The 18,570-nt window shown below is 38.9% G+C and overlaps 1 protein-coding gene across 1 annotated transcript; it reads right to left on the reverse strand.

The window, feature by feature from the left end:
* Positions 1 to 8,686: 8,686 nt before the first annotated feature.
* Positions 8,687 to 16,674, reverse strand: MSTN (myostatin). Its single transcript, XM_074872709.1, has 3 exons — positions 15,807 to 16,674; positions 13,202 to 13,575; positions 8,687 to 10,837 (listed from the first exon to the last, which is right to left on the reverse strand). Exons 1-3 carry the CDS (start codon positions 16,177 to 16,179, stop codon positions 10,457 to 10,459), a joined length of 1,128 nt encoding a protein of 375 aa, XP_074728810.1. The 5' UTR covers positions 16,180 to 16,674; the 3' UTR covers positions 8,687 to 10,456.
* Positions 16,675 to 18,570: the final 1,896 nt, after the last annotated feature.

Genomic DNA, 18,570 nt, shown 5'->3' on the forward strand with positions numbered 1-18,570 from the left:
AAGAGATGAGGACAGGCTGAGAGAGTTGGGATTGTTCAGCCCAAAGAAGAGAAGGCTCCAGGGAGACCTTATAGCAGCCTTCCAGTACTGAAAGGGGCTACAGGAAAGATGGGGAGTGACTCTTGATCAGGGTGTGTAGGGATAGGATGAGGGGTAACGGTTTTAAACTGAAAGAGGGTAGATTTAGACTAGATGTAAGGAAGACATTTTTTATGACGAGGGTGGTGAAACACTGGAACAGGTTGCCCAGGGAGGTGGTAGATGCCTCATCTCTGCAAACATTCAAGGTCAGCTTGGATGGGGGTCTGAGCAACCTGATCAGTGGAAGATGTGTGGAAGATGTCCCTGCTCATTGCAGGGGGGTTGGACTAGATGGCCTTTAAAGGTCCCTTGCAACCCAAACAATTCTATGATTCTATGATAATACTCTGAAAGAAAAGGTTTTAAATCATTTCACTGACTTCAACCATCAGTTCTGCCTCCCTGCATTTACAAGAAACCCAGAAATATTGCAGCTACTAAAAGCAAAGAAATAGACTTACAAACATTGAGTAGACTTCTTTATTATGTGGTTATTTTCTTTTTCTGCTGTCCACACTGAGAGTAGTAACTCATATCTAATAGAGACATCCCTTTCCACACACACCATTCCCCTAGCGGGACCGTTCCCAAGTTGTGTGGAAGTTGTCCTCAGGGATCAGTGAGTTCTCCTGGGCCCCTTCACCTTTCAGGGCATCTTTCCACCGTGATCCCACCTGCCAACTGGTGAAACAAGCCAGAAGCCCAGGGCTGCTGTTCTTTTATTTTGTCTCCCTTATTGCCCTACTGCCTCAAAGTCATGACAACACAGTTACCCTCAGTCATCACATTCCTATCCAGGTGTGAGTAGCATAGGCAGCAGAAAGTCTCTCTTAAGCAGCCCACCCCATGCCTGTCTCCAACATCTCTAGGATTGCTGGTGCCCTGCTGTGTTGCCCTTCCAGCAGGTGGTGGGTTGGTTCAAGTCCCCATGTTAACCTGTGACCATGAGGTTTCATCTAGTTCTTCCTCATTTATTGATTCCATAATAGACACTCACCATGATGTTAGGAGACATCTCTTTGATCCCAATGGCTCTGCAAATACTTGGAGAATCCTACTTCCTCCTGCCTGCTTCCCACTAGGTATGATGTTCTGTATGGGCACTGGAGATGGACCTGATGGTTTTGCAGCTTGCTCGCGGGCAGTGCCACTCCTCTGTCCATGCATGCTTCCCCTATTTCCACACTCACTGGGGACTTGGACTCCACCCCTCAACCTGTTTAAAACTCTGCTCACTAGTTTGCGAGCCTGCTGGCAAAGATGCTCTTGGCCACTTTGTCAGATAGATCCCACCTCTCTCCAGCAGTACTCACCCTCAGAGAGGGTCTTATCATCACAGAAACTAAAGCCCTGCCTGCAACCAGCCGTGCAGCTAGCTGCTGAGCCTCAGTAACAGCAACAGAGGCATTTACAGCAAGCACTCTTGCTACTTCTTCCTGTCAGAATAGAGCCTTGTTCTACCTATATAAGCCTCATACAAATGCAATTGTCTTTAACTGTTTAAAGGAAACTTTAATACTTTTTTTTAATAAACCATGTATGAGTTGGTGTCACTTCTAGAACTGTGCAAAAACTATGTAGGTCAGGTATGTATGGGGAAGCCAGGTCCTTGTCTGAACGAGGTGGCACATTTGGGACTGAGGCTGGCTCTTGAGACCTGGCTTCCTTCCTGCTAAAGTACTAACCACACTGTCTTGCCTTCGATATGTGCCTTATACTACAGGAACAGTTTTGTCTGTGGACGAGTAGAAAGAACAAACTGTGAGGCTTGTTGAGAGGTGTTAGATCAGCCCAGGCTGGCTCAACCTCACCAGCTCTAGCAAGAGAAGCTCAGGTGCTCAGTCCTGAGAAGCCAACTTGCAGGCATACATCCAACTCTCTGCTGCTGCATCTTGTTTATTGCTCTTGCATCAAGTAGATTTTGCCTAGCTCAGATATGTCTATCTAGTCTGTAACAGCATATTCTACTTACAAGAAGCTTTAACATTAAATTATGAAAATACAGTATCAGGCATGGTTAGAAGAGCTCAATCTCAACTGACACAGCATCCCACCCTTCCTCTCATTGGAATGGGCAGGATCTAATATGGATAACTTACAAATTGTGGTATAAACAAGTTGTGGGTGTACTGGAGACGTTGGTGTTTGCTGTAAACTGGTAGAGAAGATGTTGCTAAATCTCTGAGTGAGATCCATGGCAACGCTGCCAAGGAACAATTGGCTTCTGAACCAGAATTAGTGTCCGTGGGAGCGGATCTGGAAAAGCCTCGTGAAGGCTGCATGGCCAAAACCAAGTAATCGCATTTTGTTCTAACTAAGCTCCTTCTTAATCACAGTTGAAGGAAATTTGTGGAACCAATTTTTGGTTCTTTTTCAGTTAAAGATCTGAAGTTTAGCCGTATCTAATCCAAGCAATAGATATCGAGGATTGCGTTGTACCTTCTGTATACATGATTTGTTTTGAGATCCACTCAAAAACAGAAAAAAAGGAGTGTTGTATGTGATTACGTGGTAGTAACAGTTAATGCAGATCTAGTCAAATGAGATCTTGTACAAGTGCGGTGGGAGATTTAAAGAAGTGGGCAGTCACAGACAGCTACAGATCTTTGAAGCGTGTTGTAAAGGCCAGTGGTCCTCATGCAAGTACACAGATACGATAACAGGAGTATCACTGTCGTCAGAAGAAAATGGTGGTAAAAGGCACATATCTGTGTAGGAACTCCTACTAGACCTATACCTTGCTGCCTAAAATTTGTGCTTCAAAATAAGAACCAATAAAAGGTAATTCACTATTGCTCATTACATGTGATGAAAGAATACGTAAGAAAAGTCACCAATAAATACCTTGTTCACTGATGGTTAACATGGAAAAGGTCCTTTACTGAAAAATACCTTTTTAAAAATTTTAAAAATGTTCCTAAGGCTGCTATTTTTAAATATAAATAAGTAAATGAATCACTTCAGAATTTTTTAATGAGGATAAAGTACTAAAACCCTAGGGCTTTTTCTGGATACTTTCTTCCTTGGAATCTGAAAATCTCTACTTTTTTTTTTAACTTTACTATGAATGTTTTCATGAACAAAGAAGAAGCTTTAAAAAAAAAAAAAAAAAGAAGGAAAAAGAATTTTAATAGCAGATAAAAATTTTGGCAAGCAAAGAAACCTAAGATCATAGTCACCTTTAGGCTTATCATTTTGTGGCAACTAGAGCTTGAGTCTAGATCTGATTTGGTTGATAAGGAAAGTTGAGACAGTTTTTGCGAACAAGAAGGGTAAGATGCTCATAGAAATCAGAACAGAAATCTGTGAGGATGCTCTAATAGTTTTTCCAGTTTTGATAAGGTATTGGAAAACTGAAATTAAAAGACATCAGTACAAAGAGTAGATTAATAAATGAGTAAACCACAAGTTATACATAAAAGTTAACAAAAGGTGAGGCAAGTAGTCTGAGAATATTTCAGAGAAAACACAGTGGCCTTAAAAGAGAATATTTTTGGGCAGCTGCCTTCTCTATCTCCCTAGGAAAATGACGTAACTATAAATGGGATGTTCTGTCTGAATGGGTGCCAGCAACTTTCTCTGGAGAAAAAACAACCAAACAAAACCAGATTAAATAAATTTTATTAGTTTGATTTATCGAGTCTTTTGGCAGCTGTTGATACATAGTGTTGTGACAACTCAAATCCATGAGATCTGACTGCAGGTCAGCGTATAAAATTCTGATGCTGTGGCTGGATATTGTGATGTGACTTTAGAGGAATGCTTCTGTATTGGGGAAAACCCCAATTTTAATGTGCTGTCTAGAAGGAAAATACTAAATTTTGATAAAGTTATGCTGATGTTAGTTGAAGTAACCCATACCCTACGGTATGTCTGGACAGACAGTGGTCGTTACTGGAATCCTATGGGATTTGTTGTTCCTCGCTGCAATGGGTGAGCAATGCAACTGAACAGAAACCTCTGGCCAACTGGTGAGGTGAAGCTTCAGTGTATTGTGCTAGGTGTCACCTATAGCAGCAAAGCAACGGGCTTTTTTTTTTCCCTGGACAAGCACCTAGGATGTGCTACCCCACATGACAGCGGCATGCCGTGGGCAGCTGAGCTCAGCCTGAAGGCATGTGTTTGACGTGCCTCCCGCTCCTCTGCTGCTGCGACCACCCGGCGCCTCTCGAGAGGCGAAGCTGCAACCTGATGCCATAATGCGTGACAGCCAGGTGTTCAGTTTTGCTGTTTCATATGCCAACTTTACCAAACTTGATGAATAACAATATGAAAAACGATGATGAAAATGCTAGCAGGAGAGCAGACTCCAGTTTGCCTTAAATCAGAATAAACCTCTCATACAAAGATACAGATGCTATAGCATAAATAAGGTCTTTGCTCTGTGTGCTGTTTTGTATGATGCTTAAGAAAGAGCATGATTTCAGAGTGCTTCATGGCATTGAATTTGCAATGCTCTGTCCCTAATACTATTGCTTGGTTGGGAAGGTAATTGCTCCTCTCCTAGGTGAAAAGCTAATGAGGAAAAAAAATTCTGACTGTATTTCTGCAGGAAAAGTCCATAAATCAAATAATCTTAATTGCAAACTATTAGCCAAGTCATCAGTAATTATATTTTGCATTGCTACATATTCAGATTATGATGCAACAGATTTTAAAACATCTGTTAGTCTTGGCAAAGAACAAACCTTTCCTGGACTTTTCAGTTTGAGCATTCTTATGGTAGAGGAAATCAAAGTTTAGGCAAATGCCTCCAGGATCATCCTGGATTTGGGAAGATAAAAATCATTCTTACTGTCTTGGTTACATCCCATCAAATTATTTAACTCCTTCAAATTTTAGTTTTTATAATAAGCTCAGTTCCTTGAAATATGTAAGAAGCAGACCATCCTTTGCACATGACTAGTTTACAATAACCATGTTACACTTTACAAATTGCCTTTTCTAAGTTTTGTGAAAGCTGTCTACCAAGTAATGCTTCCATAATGCTTTCCACGATACACTTCCTATACCATCATAATCTTTAAGGGCTCTTCTTAATTTTACTAGTGAAACATGGAACTTAAGGTGCATTTCCTGCCAAAAATGAGCATCATTGTGCTTTCCTGCCTAACCAGGTCTCACCCAAAGGTCAAACAGCATTCATCAGGAGTAACAGAAAAGACAGTGCTGAGCCAGGGCTTGTCCCTCTGCCTTTCCACGGGCAGGATTCATTTGACCTGAATCCTTTCAGCTCTTGAAGAGGGATTGGCTATACTTTTATGGAGTCAATGTACTATGATAAATATAATGGAAAAGCGACAGGTTTGAAATTAAATTTGATTATTGACTTGTAAGTGAAAAACATTTGTATAGGGAGAAAAGCGAATAGCTTTTAGGGTCACTGGTTAGTTTGAATGCATAATTAGATTTAGAGCGCAGATAGCCTCTAGGTTAAGAACTGATGCATCACAGGTTGACTCGTGGACATTAAGCTATTTTATTTTCTCTGGAAACTACTGTTTTCAAAGCATGCATACTGTGAACTATGTCCACTTCTAAAGAAAAGGTACAGTCTTGCCTGCAGCCTCAGAAAGCATTAACAGTCAAGGCTGGTGAAAGTCAGCCAGATTTACACCCAAAATGCTGCAAAGCTCATTGTCACCTCATCTACAGAGGGGTTAGAGGTTCTGGAGTCCTGAAAAACAGGCAGTAGAAATACCCACTGTAATAGTTCTTCATACCTCAAGTTCACCCTGTCCAACCATCAAAAAAAAAGATTCCACTTAATTTATCAGTACACCCAGTGATTAATTGCAGTAGCTTACTGTTGAATGAGCTGTATGTTTGCACTTCTCCATTGCTTTCTTCCACAAGATTGCTTCAGCAGATGCTGGCCCTATCACTTATTTTGTGATTATTTAGAAATAGCCAAGAGTGAACAGAGCTGTACTTCTTGCCTATTCAAATTCAGAAGTTGGCCTGTAGCCCTAACTTCTTCTTTTGGATCTCACCAGGGCTTTTATAAACTAAACAGGAGAGAGAATCAGCACTTTAGTGTTTCCAGAGCTTGTTAACATCTTATTTTTATGGATCCAAACATGCTACACGTGCATTTCAAAGGAGAGGTACAGTCTTAGTGCTTGCAGGGAAAGATTGCATAGAGAAGCAGATGCAGTCACATTTGTAATTTACTGAGTGGTTCTTTGCCATGTGTCTTGGTATTAAATCAATGAATAGGTAGATACTCGTGATGTTAGGAGACACTGTTGCTGTAGATAACATTGTTGGGATGAAGATAAAGTGCAAGCGCACGGCTAACTTGGATCATTTCAAACAGATAACTAAGGTTCTTCATGACATTTTTTCTGACTTACATAGATATTGTTTTGAATTAAACTTGTTATGTAAAGCTTCTAGTTAGTGCCTTCTATAACCTACTATTCCCTAAATTTTTAAAAATTATTATTCCCTAAATTTCTAAGTGGAGGTGGGATCATTTGGTTATTAAGTTTCCGTCCAGTACTTCACATTATAATACCCTGCTTTGTCTTGCTGTAACTTTAACAAAATGTAACTGACTGAACTGTCCAAGCCTAGTCTCAGGCTGATCTCTTTTTAAAGACATTTAGCCAAAAGAGCTCATTCGCATCCAAGAATGAGTCAATTCAATAATCTCTGTGATTAAAAAAGAAACCACCCCGATAAAAACCCTACAAAAAAACCCCAAACATCAATGAATAAAACCCAAACCTAGACTCTACAGAACTGAGGAAAAGCTACCTAAAACTATGAATGGAGTTGGCCTTTAGTTGTTCCTTTGAAATCTGCTCGTATTTAGCAAAAGAGTACATCTGTGGAAAATTTCAGTTCACATATGCTTAGTGGTGAAGACTTCTGTGTCAGCTGTTCAACTCCCCAAAGGCTCCATCTGAGCAGATGGGAAGGTTTCCTCCCCAAACCACAGCGTTCAGCAGAAGCAGGATGCGTTGGATCTGGTTAGCGGGCAGAAGGGCAATACTTCAAGAGGGCTGCTCCCCCTGCGAAAGGGGCCATGGGGCAGAGCGTGGAGTGTGCTGTGGGCTGGGGTGGGGTGGGACATGCCATGAAAAATGGGAGGGAAAGTGCTACTTGAACCACAGCATAACTGGAACTGGGTAAGAGGTAGGTGGTAGAATAGCACTGGCAGAGAGACTGGCTCATGTTGGGAGGGGAGGAGCTGGGCAGTAGAGCCAAGAGGAAGAGCTGAAGCAAAATCGAGATGAGGGTCTGCCCCGTTGCAGGCGTGCACAAGCATCCTGGGGCACTTGAATGCTGCCTTGGAAAGCTGGATTCTACCTGTGTCATTCCTATGGGATTCTGACAATACCAGGCAAGGAAATGAGGCTGTTTATTTCTCAGAAATTATCCCTCATTGCCTTTTTGTCTTTTTAGTACAGCTTAAGTGAGATTTGAGTGACACATAAAGCACAGATGCTGCTGAAGTCTTTAGGACCTGAGCCTTGGAAATATAAGGATGCAACAATAAGAACTGAGTGAATCATTGGCATCTCAAATTGATTGTCAATAAACACATTAATTATGAATCATTCAGCAGCTAAAATCAACAAGATCAAAGCCCAGTTGCATGTTCCTTGAGTAGTAGTACATGAGGTCAATATTAAAAACATGGGAGCCAGGACTGCTCTACGGTAATTTAAAGTTTGGCAAAATATGAAGGACACACACTGCATAAAATTTCCATGGAATAAAATTTATCTGAACGTCAAGGTGGAATGCTGGTTGGAGTAGATGCTTTTGGGAATTCATACTATTTTTCTCAGTTTTGGTTTATTTTTGTTTTCACTGATACCAGCAAAAAATATTCCATCACTTGTGCACCGCATTTGTGCAGGGTACAGTTATTACTAGGCAGCCAGTAATGTCACTTATATGGGGGTAACTGAATTTACATTAGGTTTAGTTTAGCTATCATGAGTAAAAATAATTATTCAGGTGTCATAACAGACTTTGGTGGAGACTGGGAATCTTTACTATCAACTCCAAAATCCCTGCTGCCACACCTCTGGGGCTGTTGCTATGTGACTGCTGCATATAGAGTTTTCAATGAGCAACATTACAGCCAGTGAAGGTCTAACTACACGGTATACAATGGAAGTCAATTTGAAGTCTCCAAACAGTTTAAGAGGCTTTTGGTATGCCTCATGCAGAGAGAGACTATTGATAGTTCATATGAGCATGATGGGACTATCTGGTGCCTGAATGTCACAAGTTAAAAGTCAAAGGGCAAAACGTTGGTGTCCCTTAAAGCCAGTGGATGTTTTGCCATTAACTTCAATAAACCTAGGAATTCTCCCTTAACTTTGTAACCTTGGTTTTTGGAGAGGAAGGAATTGTGTTGTACTTCTACTTTGTGTGGCTTCACCAAGACTCTGTATTCCAAGAGATTTTAAATTATTTTATTTACTCTGATTGTGTTTTGTGGGAAACTAAATTAAAAGTGTATTTAAAAATCCCAGAGACCTGCTCTGATGAACTACATCAGGAGAAGCTGAACATTTGCTGGATGCTTGGACACAGCTTTAGCAGAACTCCTAATCATTCAAAAGAAATTTTAGAAAATCTGTTCGCTTTTAAGTTTCAAACCTCATTGCTCAAAACTTTAAATTTTAATATCCTTACATACAAATTTTTTAAAAGTAGAAAACTCAATACAAAATATTTACCACCTAGGCAGAAAATATATAAAAGAGGAAGGGAAAGAAAATCAAACATCTTTGCAATTTTAAGGTGGTTTTGCACAAAGGAAAATTCAAAACTGAATTCTGGAATATAACAAAAATGTGTATCATACTAACATGAAGGTGTTTTAACAGTGATTGTGTTGTATTTCATATGTGAAATAAAATGGACTTTATAGTAAATAGGGTTTTTTTAATTTCAATGAACAATTTCTTACCATAAGGAAAATGTACAGAATTTGGGTGGAAATCTGTGTACTATGTTTACTCAAATAAAGATAATACTTTGCTGCAAACTTTTAAATATAATAAAATGCATTTAATAGCAATCTTTTGTGGTATCATCATTATTTATGGAAATAACATTCAAAGTATGGAAATTCAGCTGTGGATCAAAATGACCGTAAAAACAGTAACCCAAAGAACCTTATAAACATGTCAACACCCATCATTTATCACAGATGGCTCATACCAATGTAAAAAACATACAAAATGTAGTATAATTCTCAACATATGGTTTACTTTGTTGCATTGTTCCTACATATTATTTGTGTTAAAATCCAGGAAATTATATTATGAAGAGAATATTGTTTTTTGTTTATTAAACTAAAGTACAGGTTAAAGTCATTCTTTTCTTGCGATGAACATATACCAACAGAGATTAAAAAATAAACATTTATTTACAAAATATTGATGCATACATATTACACAAGTCAGTTATATCAAAGTGGTTTTTTAAACAATATCTGTAGCAACCAACTATTTGCATTGGTTTATCATAGTGCAAACGGTAATGTTGCAAAGGCAGGTTATAATGTGGGATTACGATTTGAATGTTAGACTTCTCTGCTGCCTTTTGTTTTACTACATCTAGAAAACTATTCCCTTTCATTTAAAAAATATCTATTTCTTGCGAATGTTGAATAGTGTACCTGAGGATAGCGCAAATTCATTATTAGTCTAAATTCTTTCACTTAGATAACTATCTTTCTATTTACTCAGCCTGCTTACGTAGCACCATTGCCATTGATTACTAACATACTAATGAGAAAAAGGAATGGAAACACGCTAAATACACTATGCCATCCCTAATTTCAGGATTTGTCCATTTATGTGGAATTTCATCTGATACATTTCACAATTCTGCACTATATATTCAAGTGTTTAAGGATGATTCTGGTGGTATTGTGTAGTGGTGTATATGCTACCAGTATATATTTTCCTGTAAATAGAATATTAAGTGAAGCTGTGAAGAAATGGACGTAAAAGCCCGCTCCTTCCGTCCTCAGATGAGAAGGAGCTTGCTTTTGATTACCAACATGTACTGAAACCTGCATATAAATTTGAGTCTGAATGACTGAATATTGATTCCCTCACAATGTAAGAACTTCTGTGTTAAATCCGGTGATTTTGATTGTAGCTTTTCTGTTTCACTGGCTCAAAGCCAGCCGTCAGGTAACTATATCGTCCTTTAGTTCGTGTTCTGTAGCTGGTGCTGCACTAAATCTGTACGATAGCCTATCATACAGCATATAGGATGTCGACAATGCCTAGCGTACGTAACTTCACAGTTTCAAAGACTGGTGAGGGGGTATAACTTTTTTTTTTTTTTGGTAGCTTCCACAATTTATGAAGCAGTGGATCTAACGATGATCTCATGAGCACCCGCAGCGATCTACAACCATGGCTGGTATCTTGCCGTATATTATTTGTTCTTTCCCGTTAAAGTACAGCATGTTTATGGGGGACATTTTGGTGGGCGTGCAGCAAGGGCCTGCCGAACCTCTGGGGTTTGCTTGGTGTACAAGGTGAGTGTGCGGGTATTTTTGTAAAAATACAAATTCGCATTCTCCGGAGCAGTAATTTGCTTTGTATCTTTTAGGTGCAATAATCCAGTCCCATCCAAAAGCTTCAAAATCCACTGTCAGTGGGTAGCGACAACATCGGGATTCTGTCGAGTGCTCATCGCAGTCGAGGCCAAAATCTCTGCGGGACCGTTTTGGTGTGTCTGTAACTCTGACCTCTAAAAATGGGTTCTGTGACGAGAGAAGGAATTGGAAGCATTACTGAGGTAAGCCGAAGTTCAGTTAAAACATGCAAATAAATAGTATTTCAGACATAGATACATCAAATTAATATTCTCAAATCATGTCTGCAACAAAACTTTCTTCTCCTGCAAATCTCTGCTACAGTTGATCTCTGCTCGAGGATTATTCCTATCTTTCATGCTGATGACCAGCATTTCTCTGCTGTTTCTCTATAAAGAGCTTTAATTCCTGAGCATCTGTTCCTGAAATCACTATTGTCTCAGTGCTAGTATCATTCCTGTTAACCGCTACAATAATGTTTCAGAAATTTGGAGGATGCTGGATTTTTACTTTTGATGTGGGTTTTGTTTGTTTGTTTTAAATGCCATAATATAAGCTACTTTTTTCTTTTTTTTTTGGTAGAGAAGAACTCCCAAAAGGAAACAAAGAACTCCAAAAGCTTTTAAAGGTCAGGACCATCTGGTGTTGGTCTCCCTTTTGTGAGTCCTTCTGAAATTCCCTCCATCAAAATCATACTGAGTTCAGGCTTTCTGGATATCAAGGAAGGCTTCTTGTCCAGACTAAGGAGGACAAAATTTGCTCTGTAATTGCTGTCGTGCTTGAATGACTGCAATGGCAGTAGAAATGAGTGTTTCCCCTGCTAGTACAGGTTACTTGTATTTCTCAGCTTTCTTCTCTGCCAGAGGGCTGAATTTGCTGTCCTGAATTTGGAGGGGCAGCTAATATTTGACTCCTGAAAGAGCTCTTTGGCCAGGAACGTAGTTCTGGCAGATTTCCCAGCCACGTGCCTCCTACCAAAGGTGTGTTTCTACAGTCACTAACTGAGACAAAAGAATTTGCAACCTTCACAATCATCTGTTTTAAAAGTTCCTGAAGTTTCCTCCTTTCCATGCACTGATTTCAGCCCCGTGTGTTGGTTTTCCACTGACTGGGCTGTCCCATGAAGGAAGGCAGTTCCTTAGGAGTAAATAACAGTCCAGCTAACTTTGTTATGTGGGTTTGTCCCTTCCAAGACACCCGCCTTTATGGCTGCAAGTTGTCCACTGCTGGAGATGCTCCTCCCAAAGGTAAATGGTATGGGGAGGGGCTTGGTGAGAGGAGCATCTCTGTACCAGGAGCTGCTGGAGAGGAGCCAGAGGGAACACAAGAGAAATTTCCTCTCCCGTTATCAGCCATACATCTAACCCTGCCTGCTGCTGAATCGATTTGTTTTTATAGGCGATGATAACCATGAGTTATCCACAGGTGTGAAAACACAGCATTGGGTATTTGAATGGATGGAGGTGGTGAGGGTATTCCTTATCGTGATATCCAGCTGGCCTGTTTCAAGTGTGGGAGATCCACATCTATATTGGATCTACAATTAAGATATCACAGTGTTTTTCCTTTAAGTTCTTTTAACTGCATTATACTGATAAGAAGTTAAACATTATATAGCTACCTAAATACAGTTGGACTCTATGATCTTAAAGGTCTTTTCCAACCTAAATTATTCTATGATAAACAGATTGATCTACTGCGTAGAAGTAAAAGTAAAATAATATTCTTTATACTTTACTCAAAAGGAGGGTTTTCTTTTCACTCATCAAAAAGGTGATTGTTTCAGCTGTGATAGGTTCAAGAATTTTTATAGGTTGTAGATGATTAGTGATTTGCAGAAACAAATAACAAGGAAAATGCTCTAGTTTAACTGGTGCTTTAATTTGTTCATCTATACTTGAAGAAACCAGACAGTTATTCTATGCTCTTTCTCATCATTATGACTCATTTATTGTATCAAGCAGAATTTCTCTATTTAAACATTTCTAATAGGTGGAACGATGCACTGTGTCACATACCAAAAGGTACAGAACTTAACATTATGAAGAAGATCTGTTCTCACCTTCATAAACATAGATAATTCTTGCTGTTGTTAATAGAAAATATATGCATACAGAGTAGGGAGAAACTCCCTCGCTTTCTCAGCAGTATCAGAGGCAACTTTCCTATCAACGAAAGAATCGAATGACTATTCTTTTAGCTGTAAAATAACTATTTATTAAGCAGATTTGAAAACAATGTTACTTTGATCATACTATCCACCAGTAATTATCAAAACATTTTCTAGTTGATGCCTCTCAACGTCCCTCTGAAGTACTGCAAATTGTCTCAATTTTTCAAATAGGGAAATGGGGGCACAGGAATGCTATTGATTTTGACATGATCAGAGAGCAAAGAACAAAAGAGTTGGATATACAGAACTTTTATCTTCTATTCCTTAAACAATGTTTTCATTTTATCCTTAAAACATAACTGAAATGCTTTCCAATAAAATGCAAAATATTTAAATGGGATTTTTCTAAATAAACTTACCAATCCATCTTCACCTGGTCCTGGGAAAGTTACAGCAAGATCTCGTCCATTCTCATCAAAAGCTTTTATTTCGATGCCTAAATTGGATTCAGGCTGTTTGAGCCAGTTCTGCAACACTGTCTTCACATCAATACTCTGCCAAATACCAGTGCCTGGGTTCATGTCAAGTTTCAAAGATCGAATTCCAGTATATCTTGTACCGTCTTTCATGGGTTTAATAAGTCTCAGGATCTGCACAAACACTGTTGTAGGTTTTTGGACTTGCCTCAAGTATATCCACAACTGTGCCTTTACTACTTTGTTATATTGTATTTTAGAGCTAAACTTAAAGAAGCAACATTTTGGTTTTCCCTCCATTTGTACAAGAAAATCAGCTATAAATGAACGGAAAGAACAGATTACTGAACAGGGAACAAAAAAATATGCATATAAAAACCCGATTTTTTTTTCCAGACCATGTAGGAAGTCTTACAATATGTTATAAACAGTACCAGTAACAAAGTGGATTTAACTTAATTCATTTTCTGCGGTTTACGCTCTACAGCAAATTTAATGGATGTCAACAAAATCATTATGCTATCACCTAAAAGTAACATCATGTGACAAGGAACTGATGATCATTCTATAAACAGGCTAAAATGAGGTTTGGCTAATCATTTTCTAAATAACTAGCTGGTGCCTTGTGCTCCATAGGCTAAGCAGAGCAGAGGTGTGCTCAAGCTGAAACTCGGAAATGATGGACAATCACAAGAAGATGCATGCTGTGGAGGACCTTTGTGGTCCTCGGTGTGCTTGGGGCTCTGACCGAGTAGTACCACTGCTGTGGACTGACTTGTATAGCTGCATAAAAGCCTCCTTCCAACAAAAGTTACCTGGGAAGAGGGTACAGCCATTCCACTTCACAGTGACTACTACCAACTCACATCTGCTAGCCATCTCCTGAGGGACTTCATAAAGCACGCAGAATAGCATCTTTGCATACGTTGACTCAACATGTGTGTGGTGATCTAGCTATTTCTAATTTACTAGATAGTCTTAGGGTGCTACATATCATACAAACAGAGGCAGCCACGGGCAAACTACACGAACACTTTAATTTCTTTTCTCAGTGGGAAAAAAATAATTAAGGGGTATTAATCTAAGGATCATTTTGTTTTCCTTTCAGTTGAACAATATTATAGGAAAGTCACGTGCAGTGCTACATTCCTCCTTCCTGTAGCCTACGACGCAGCTGTCATACCTAGTCATAGCAATATCTTTCCATGCCAGGATAAAATGGGTAATACTAATCTTAAGTGGTGCAGGGCTTTGACATTCATAAATCTCACCACTTAAGATACCTGTCTCTTTAGTGCATTTAAAATAGTTCAAGGGCTTTTTATAAAAAGTAGGAAATGAACTCAGTTCAAGGAAGGACGATGACTTTTCTTCAGTCACTGTAATAATGTAACAGTTTAATTAAAAATAGTTATAAAGCCTTGGACATAAGAGGCTGGAATAAAACTGCTGACAGACCTCAACTTTGTGATAAGGCTGCAGTAATATATTGCTATTAAGTACACATCTTACTAATTAAGTTGAAAAATTTTACAGATAAAGTTACTTTTTCATCGATGCACACATTTTTAGTCAGCTAGAGCTGCTGATATTATTCTAGTATGTGTATTGTAACAATATCTGTAACTGCTAACATGCCTTATTATGATATTATTCTGATATTATTCTAGTATGCGTATTTTAATGATATCTGTAACTGCTAACACATCTTATATGTCCTGTCATCTTTTTTTCCTTTTTGACATCATATTCGTGTTATTTAAAAAAACAGCTGCCATAGCCAAATACTTTAGCTGATGAAGAACATAAGATACTATAGTATTAGCTGTGCAAAAGATACTTGATAGGAGCCATAGCAGATGTTTAGCACTCAGAAGATAACTCAGAATCTGCTCATTCAGTAAATGCCTTCATTCTTCCTTGGCACGACTACTGGAGCTGATTGCTATAGCATGGACATTTTAACATTTAAATCTGTTACACACATATTTGCTTTAAATATATAGTTTTAACTCAGAGGTGGGTGGTGCTAGTTTATGGGATCAGCAAAGAAGCAAGAATTTAACTCTATACTTGCACTTGCTATTACATGTTGCAGTTAGGTAGGTCTAGTGCTCTAAGCTGTATTTCTGCTGATTTCTGTTGCTCCTAAAAATACTGGCCAGTGAAAGCTCCCTCAGGAAAATAGTTATCTCGTTATCTGCACTTGCACTTTATATTTGGGATAGGAAAAGCCCAGAGTGCTGCAGATAACAAAGTCAACTAAACTGCAGACTTCCCTTTGCTTTCTAAGGCAATGGGCAAATCCTAAGTGCTACAGGGCATACATGTTATAAGGAGCCAAAAACCAAACAGTAAAACAAAGGATCGCAACACAGTCATCTGAACCTGGCTCAAATTCTTTAGAAATAACGCTCTCCTCCCTCCCTCTAGCAGACTTCAGCCAGCAGCCTGTTGGGAGAGCCCGAGGAGGAGTTGCGTGGCTCTACAGCAGGGAGACAACTCTCTCGGAGGAGCGGTGGGAGGCGAAAGCAGCAGGGTTACTTACACTCCGTAGGCATTGTGATAATCGTTTCGGTGGTGGCATGATAGTCATCGTCTTCCAAAGAGCCATCGCTACTGTCGTCTCTCTGGACATCATACTGATCAATTAGTTCCTGTAGTGGAGGAGCTTTGGGTAAAAGTTGTTTAATAACATCCCTGCTAATGTTAGGAGCTTGTTCCAGACGCAGTTTGCTGAGGATTTGAATTTTTATGGCTTCTATTCTGGAAGATTTTGTATTCTGTCTCCACGTACAAGCATTGCACAGTCCATCTTTTTCAGCGTTCTCTGTGGGCTGACTACTGTCATCAAGAGCCACCGGATCAACTGAAATCAGCATGAACAGGTAAATATAAACATAGATCACTAGCTTTTGCATGATCTCACATTCAGTGCAGCGTTTTTCCCTTTTTCTTTTTTTTTTTTTTTCCCTCCCCCTTTCCCTTTCAGTACTAAACAGATCCGTGAAAGCAAATGCAATCTGAGAGACAGCTTGCCACACTGGTGTACCTTATATATTCCAAGGGGGCTTTTTATACTCCAACTTTGATTAGGCTCATGTCGTCAAACCCAACGATTGGTTGCTGTCCCAACAATGAATCTGGCTGTCAGAGGGTAAAGCCCTGTCGATCACAAGTCACTAGACAGCGTTTAGTTACAGCCAAGGGTGAACTGATTTATCTGGGTGCTTCGTAGAGGATATGTCTTCGCATACTGAAAGGATATATTTCCCAGTATTGTGGGCAGCAGTACTGAAAGACAGCACTGTCATTCTTAAATATATACCAACCATGTACTTGTACTATGAATCAAGACAGACCACTTTCTAAACTTGCTTTATGCTTCTACTGTTTTTTTTTTTTTACTTGAAAGCTTGTGCTATTTAAAAGAAAATCCCAGGGGATTACTGTTAGCAGGCAGGGAAAAAATACTTTAGAAATGCATTGCAAACATTGCCAACTTATGTAGTTCAACAACTAAAATAAATTGAGCAGTTCACATTTCAGAAAACTTTAATGGATTTTCCTGCTAGGTACTACCTAAAGCAGTAATAAAGATTTTATGCATATATGACTCTATGTAAATGCATATCTTATTTGTTTGTCCCTTTAGTATATATCTAAATCAACAGAACAAATCCTCTTCTGAATTAACAGTCAGTTATGAAAAATGAGTCTGTCCCCTCTTCATGCTATCACTAGATCAGCAGAATCCTGGGCAGTAAATTAAATATTGAGAGATCTTTAGTAGCAAAGGTATTTTTAAGGAATATCTTTAGCTACTCACTCTAATACTATACAGAAATAATAGAGCTTGCTTCTTCCATCAGTAGTGAGAGTACCAAAAGACTTAAAACATTTAAATCTCTACTGTGAGTATATCTTCTTTTTCCATGTCATCTTTTATTTCTGTTCAAAATATCTCTGTCATGCCAATTTAAGTGATACCTTTCTGTGCTTTCTTTAGCTTTCTACTCAAATATTTGTAAGTTCTCTATATACATTATAGTTTTAATATGCTTTCTGCATAAAAGAGATACATCTAGACGTGGTTTTATACTTACAGGTTACGGCTTATAAAAATCTTACAGCAATGTAGTTCACATTTGATGTGCTGTTAGCAAGAATTATGGAATTCATGCTTCTTTGGGGAGGTGGAGGTACTGGGGGTTTACTGTTCAGCATAGGCTTATATTACAGCAAGCAGAAATCCTGGAATTTTTATATGTTGTGTATATTTGTATATTTGGAATCTTTTATATTACAGCAAACAGAAATCCTGCAATTTCATGCAATATGCCAAAGTTTGCCTATCTAAGTTAGGACTGAATTGTCAGTTTCTCACTGAGTTTGTCTTTGTTTTCCATTCTAAGTATATGTAAAAAAGTGGCAAACAGGGTTTTTTGCATATGCCCTTGTAGGAAAATGTTGGTATATAGAAAGATGTGGGACAGAACTTTCAAAGAGCTTTGTCTGCCTGGTCATTCATATTATTTTGTATCACCTCTCCAGGGCATGCAAATTCACTGCATAGCACAGAACTGCACCTAATATTCAGCTCATGACCTGTGATGTAAATCATAAGCATTCAATTGAAATTGATTGTCCTACCCTGCTTGGGGTTGATGCAAGCGATAGATGTATCACGCTCGCACATTCCAGGCCTATGGCTTTAGTGTCAGACCCTGATATTCTGATTTCAGCCAAAATCCATGCTTAAAGCAAGCAGTCTGACTTCTTAGCTCCTGAGCATTAGCTTTTTACACCAGATACCGATGCAGCTACTCTCACCATATGGTAACATAAATGGGCTTGTGGTTCACTGGACCTAGAAGTCAGGATAGATCTGAGTTTGCAGTGGGGACTGCCTACCATAGATCTGGGTTTGCAGTGGAGACTGCCTACTATGCCTATAACATATTTTAAACAGACTCTTAGTGCATTTCAAGTGCTGGAAATGTATTTTTATGGAAGACAGATAGGATGATTCACAGTAAGAATCTTTTTGAAAAGCACTGACCCTGTTGGTGAATTTTTAGGGGGGGGTAGGTTGGGGGTTTTTTGTTTATTTGTTTACTATTATGACAGTGAATGTCATAATAAAGCTTTTTTAAATTTTTTTTTTATTTTAAACCAGAATGATGTAACCAGTTAAGTACAAAAAGGAAGCTACCCCCACGTGGAAACCTTGACAGGTACCAGGTTTCACACTAGGAACAGTTTTAAAGAGAACAATGATCCATCAACAAACAGGTGGAGTAATGACACAG

The sequence above is a fragment of the Strix uralensis genome, chromosome 6 (assembly GCF_047716275.1).
Source record: "Strix uralensis isolate ZFMK-TIS-50842 chromosome 6, bStrUra1, whole genome shotgun sequence".
In the NCBI taxonomy this organism is placed as follows: Eukaryota; Metazoa; Chordata; class Aves; order Strigiformes; family Strigidae; genus Strix; species Strix uralensis.

Excerpts from the sequence above, each read along its gene's own strand:
- MSTN (XM_074872709.1), bottom strand. The coding sequence starts at position 16,179 with ATGCAAAAGCTAGTGATCTATGTTTATATTTACCTGTTCATGCTGATT. Across the intron at positions 13,576-15,806 it reads TATCACAATGCCTACGGAGT|CTGATTTTCTTGTACAAATG; the intron begins GTAAGTAACCCT and ends GTTCATTTATAG. Across the intron at positions 10,838-13,201 it reads GACCAGGTGAAGATGGATTG|AACCCATTTTTAGAGGTCAG; the intron begins GTAAGTTTATTT and ends CTCTCGTCACAG.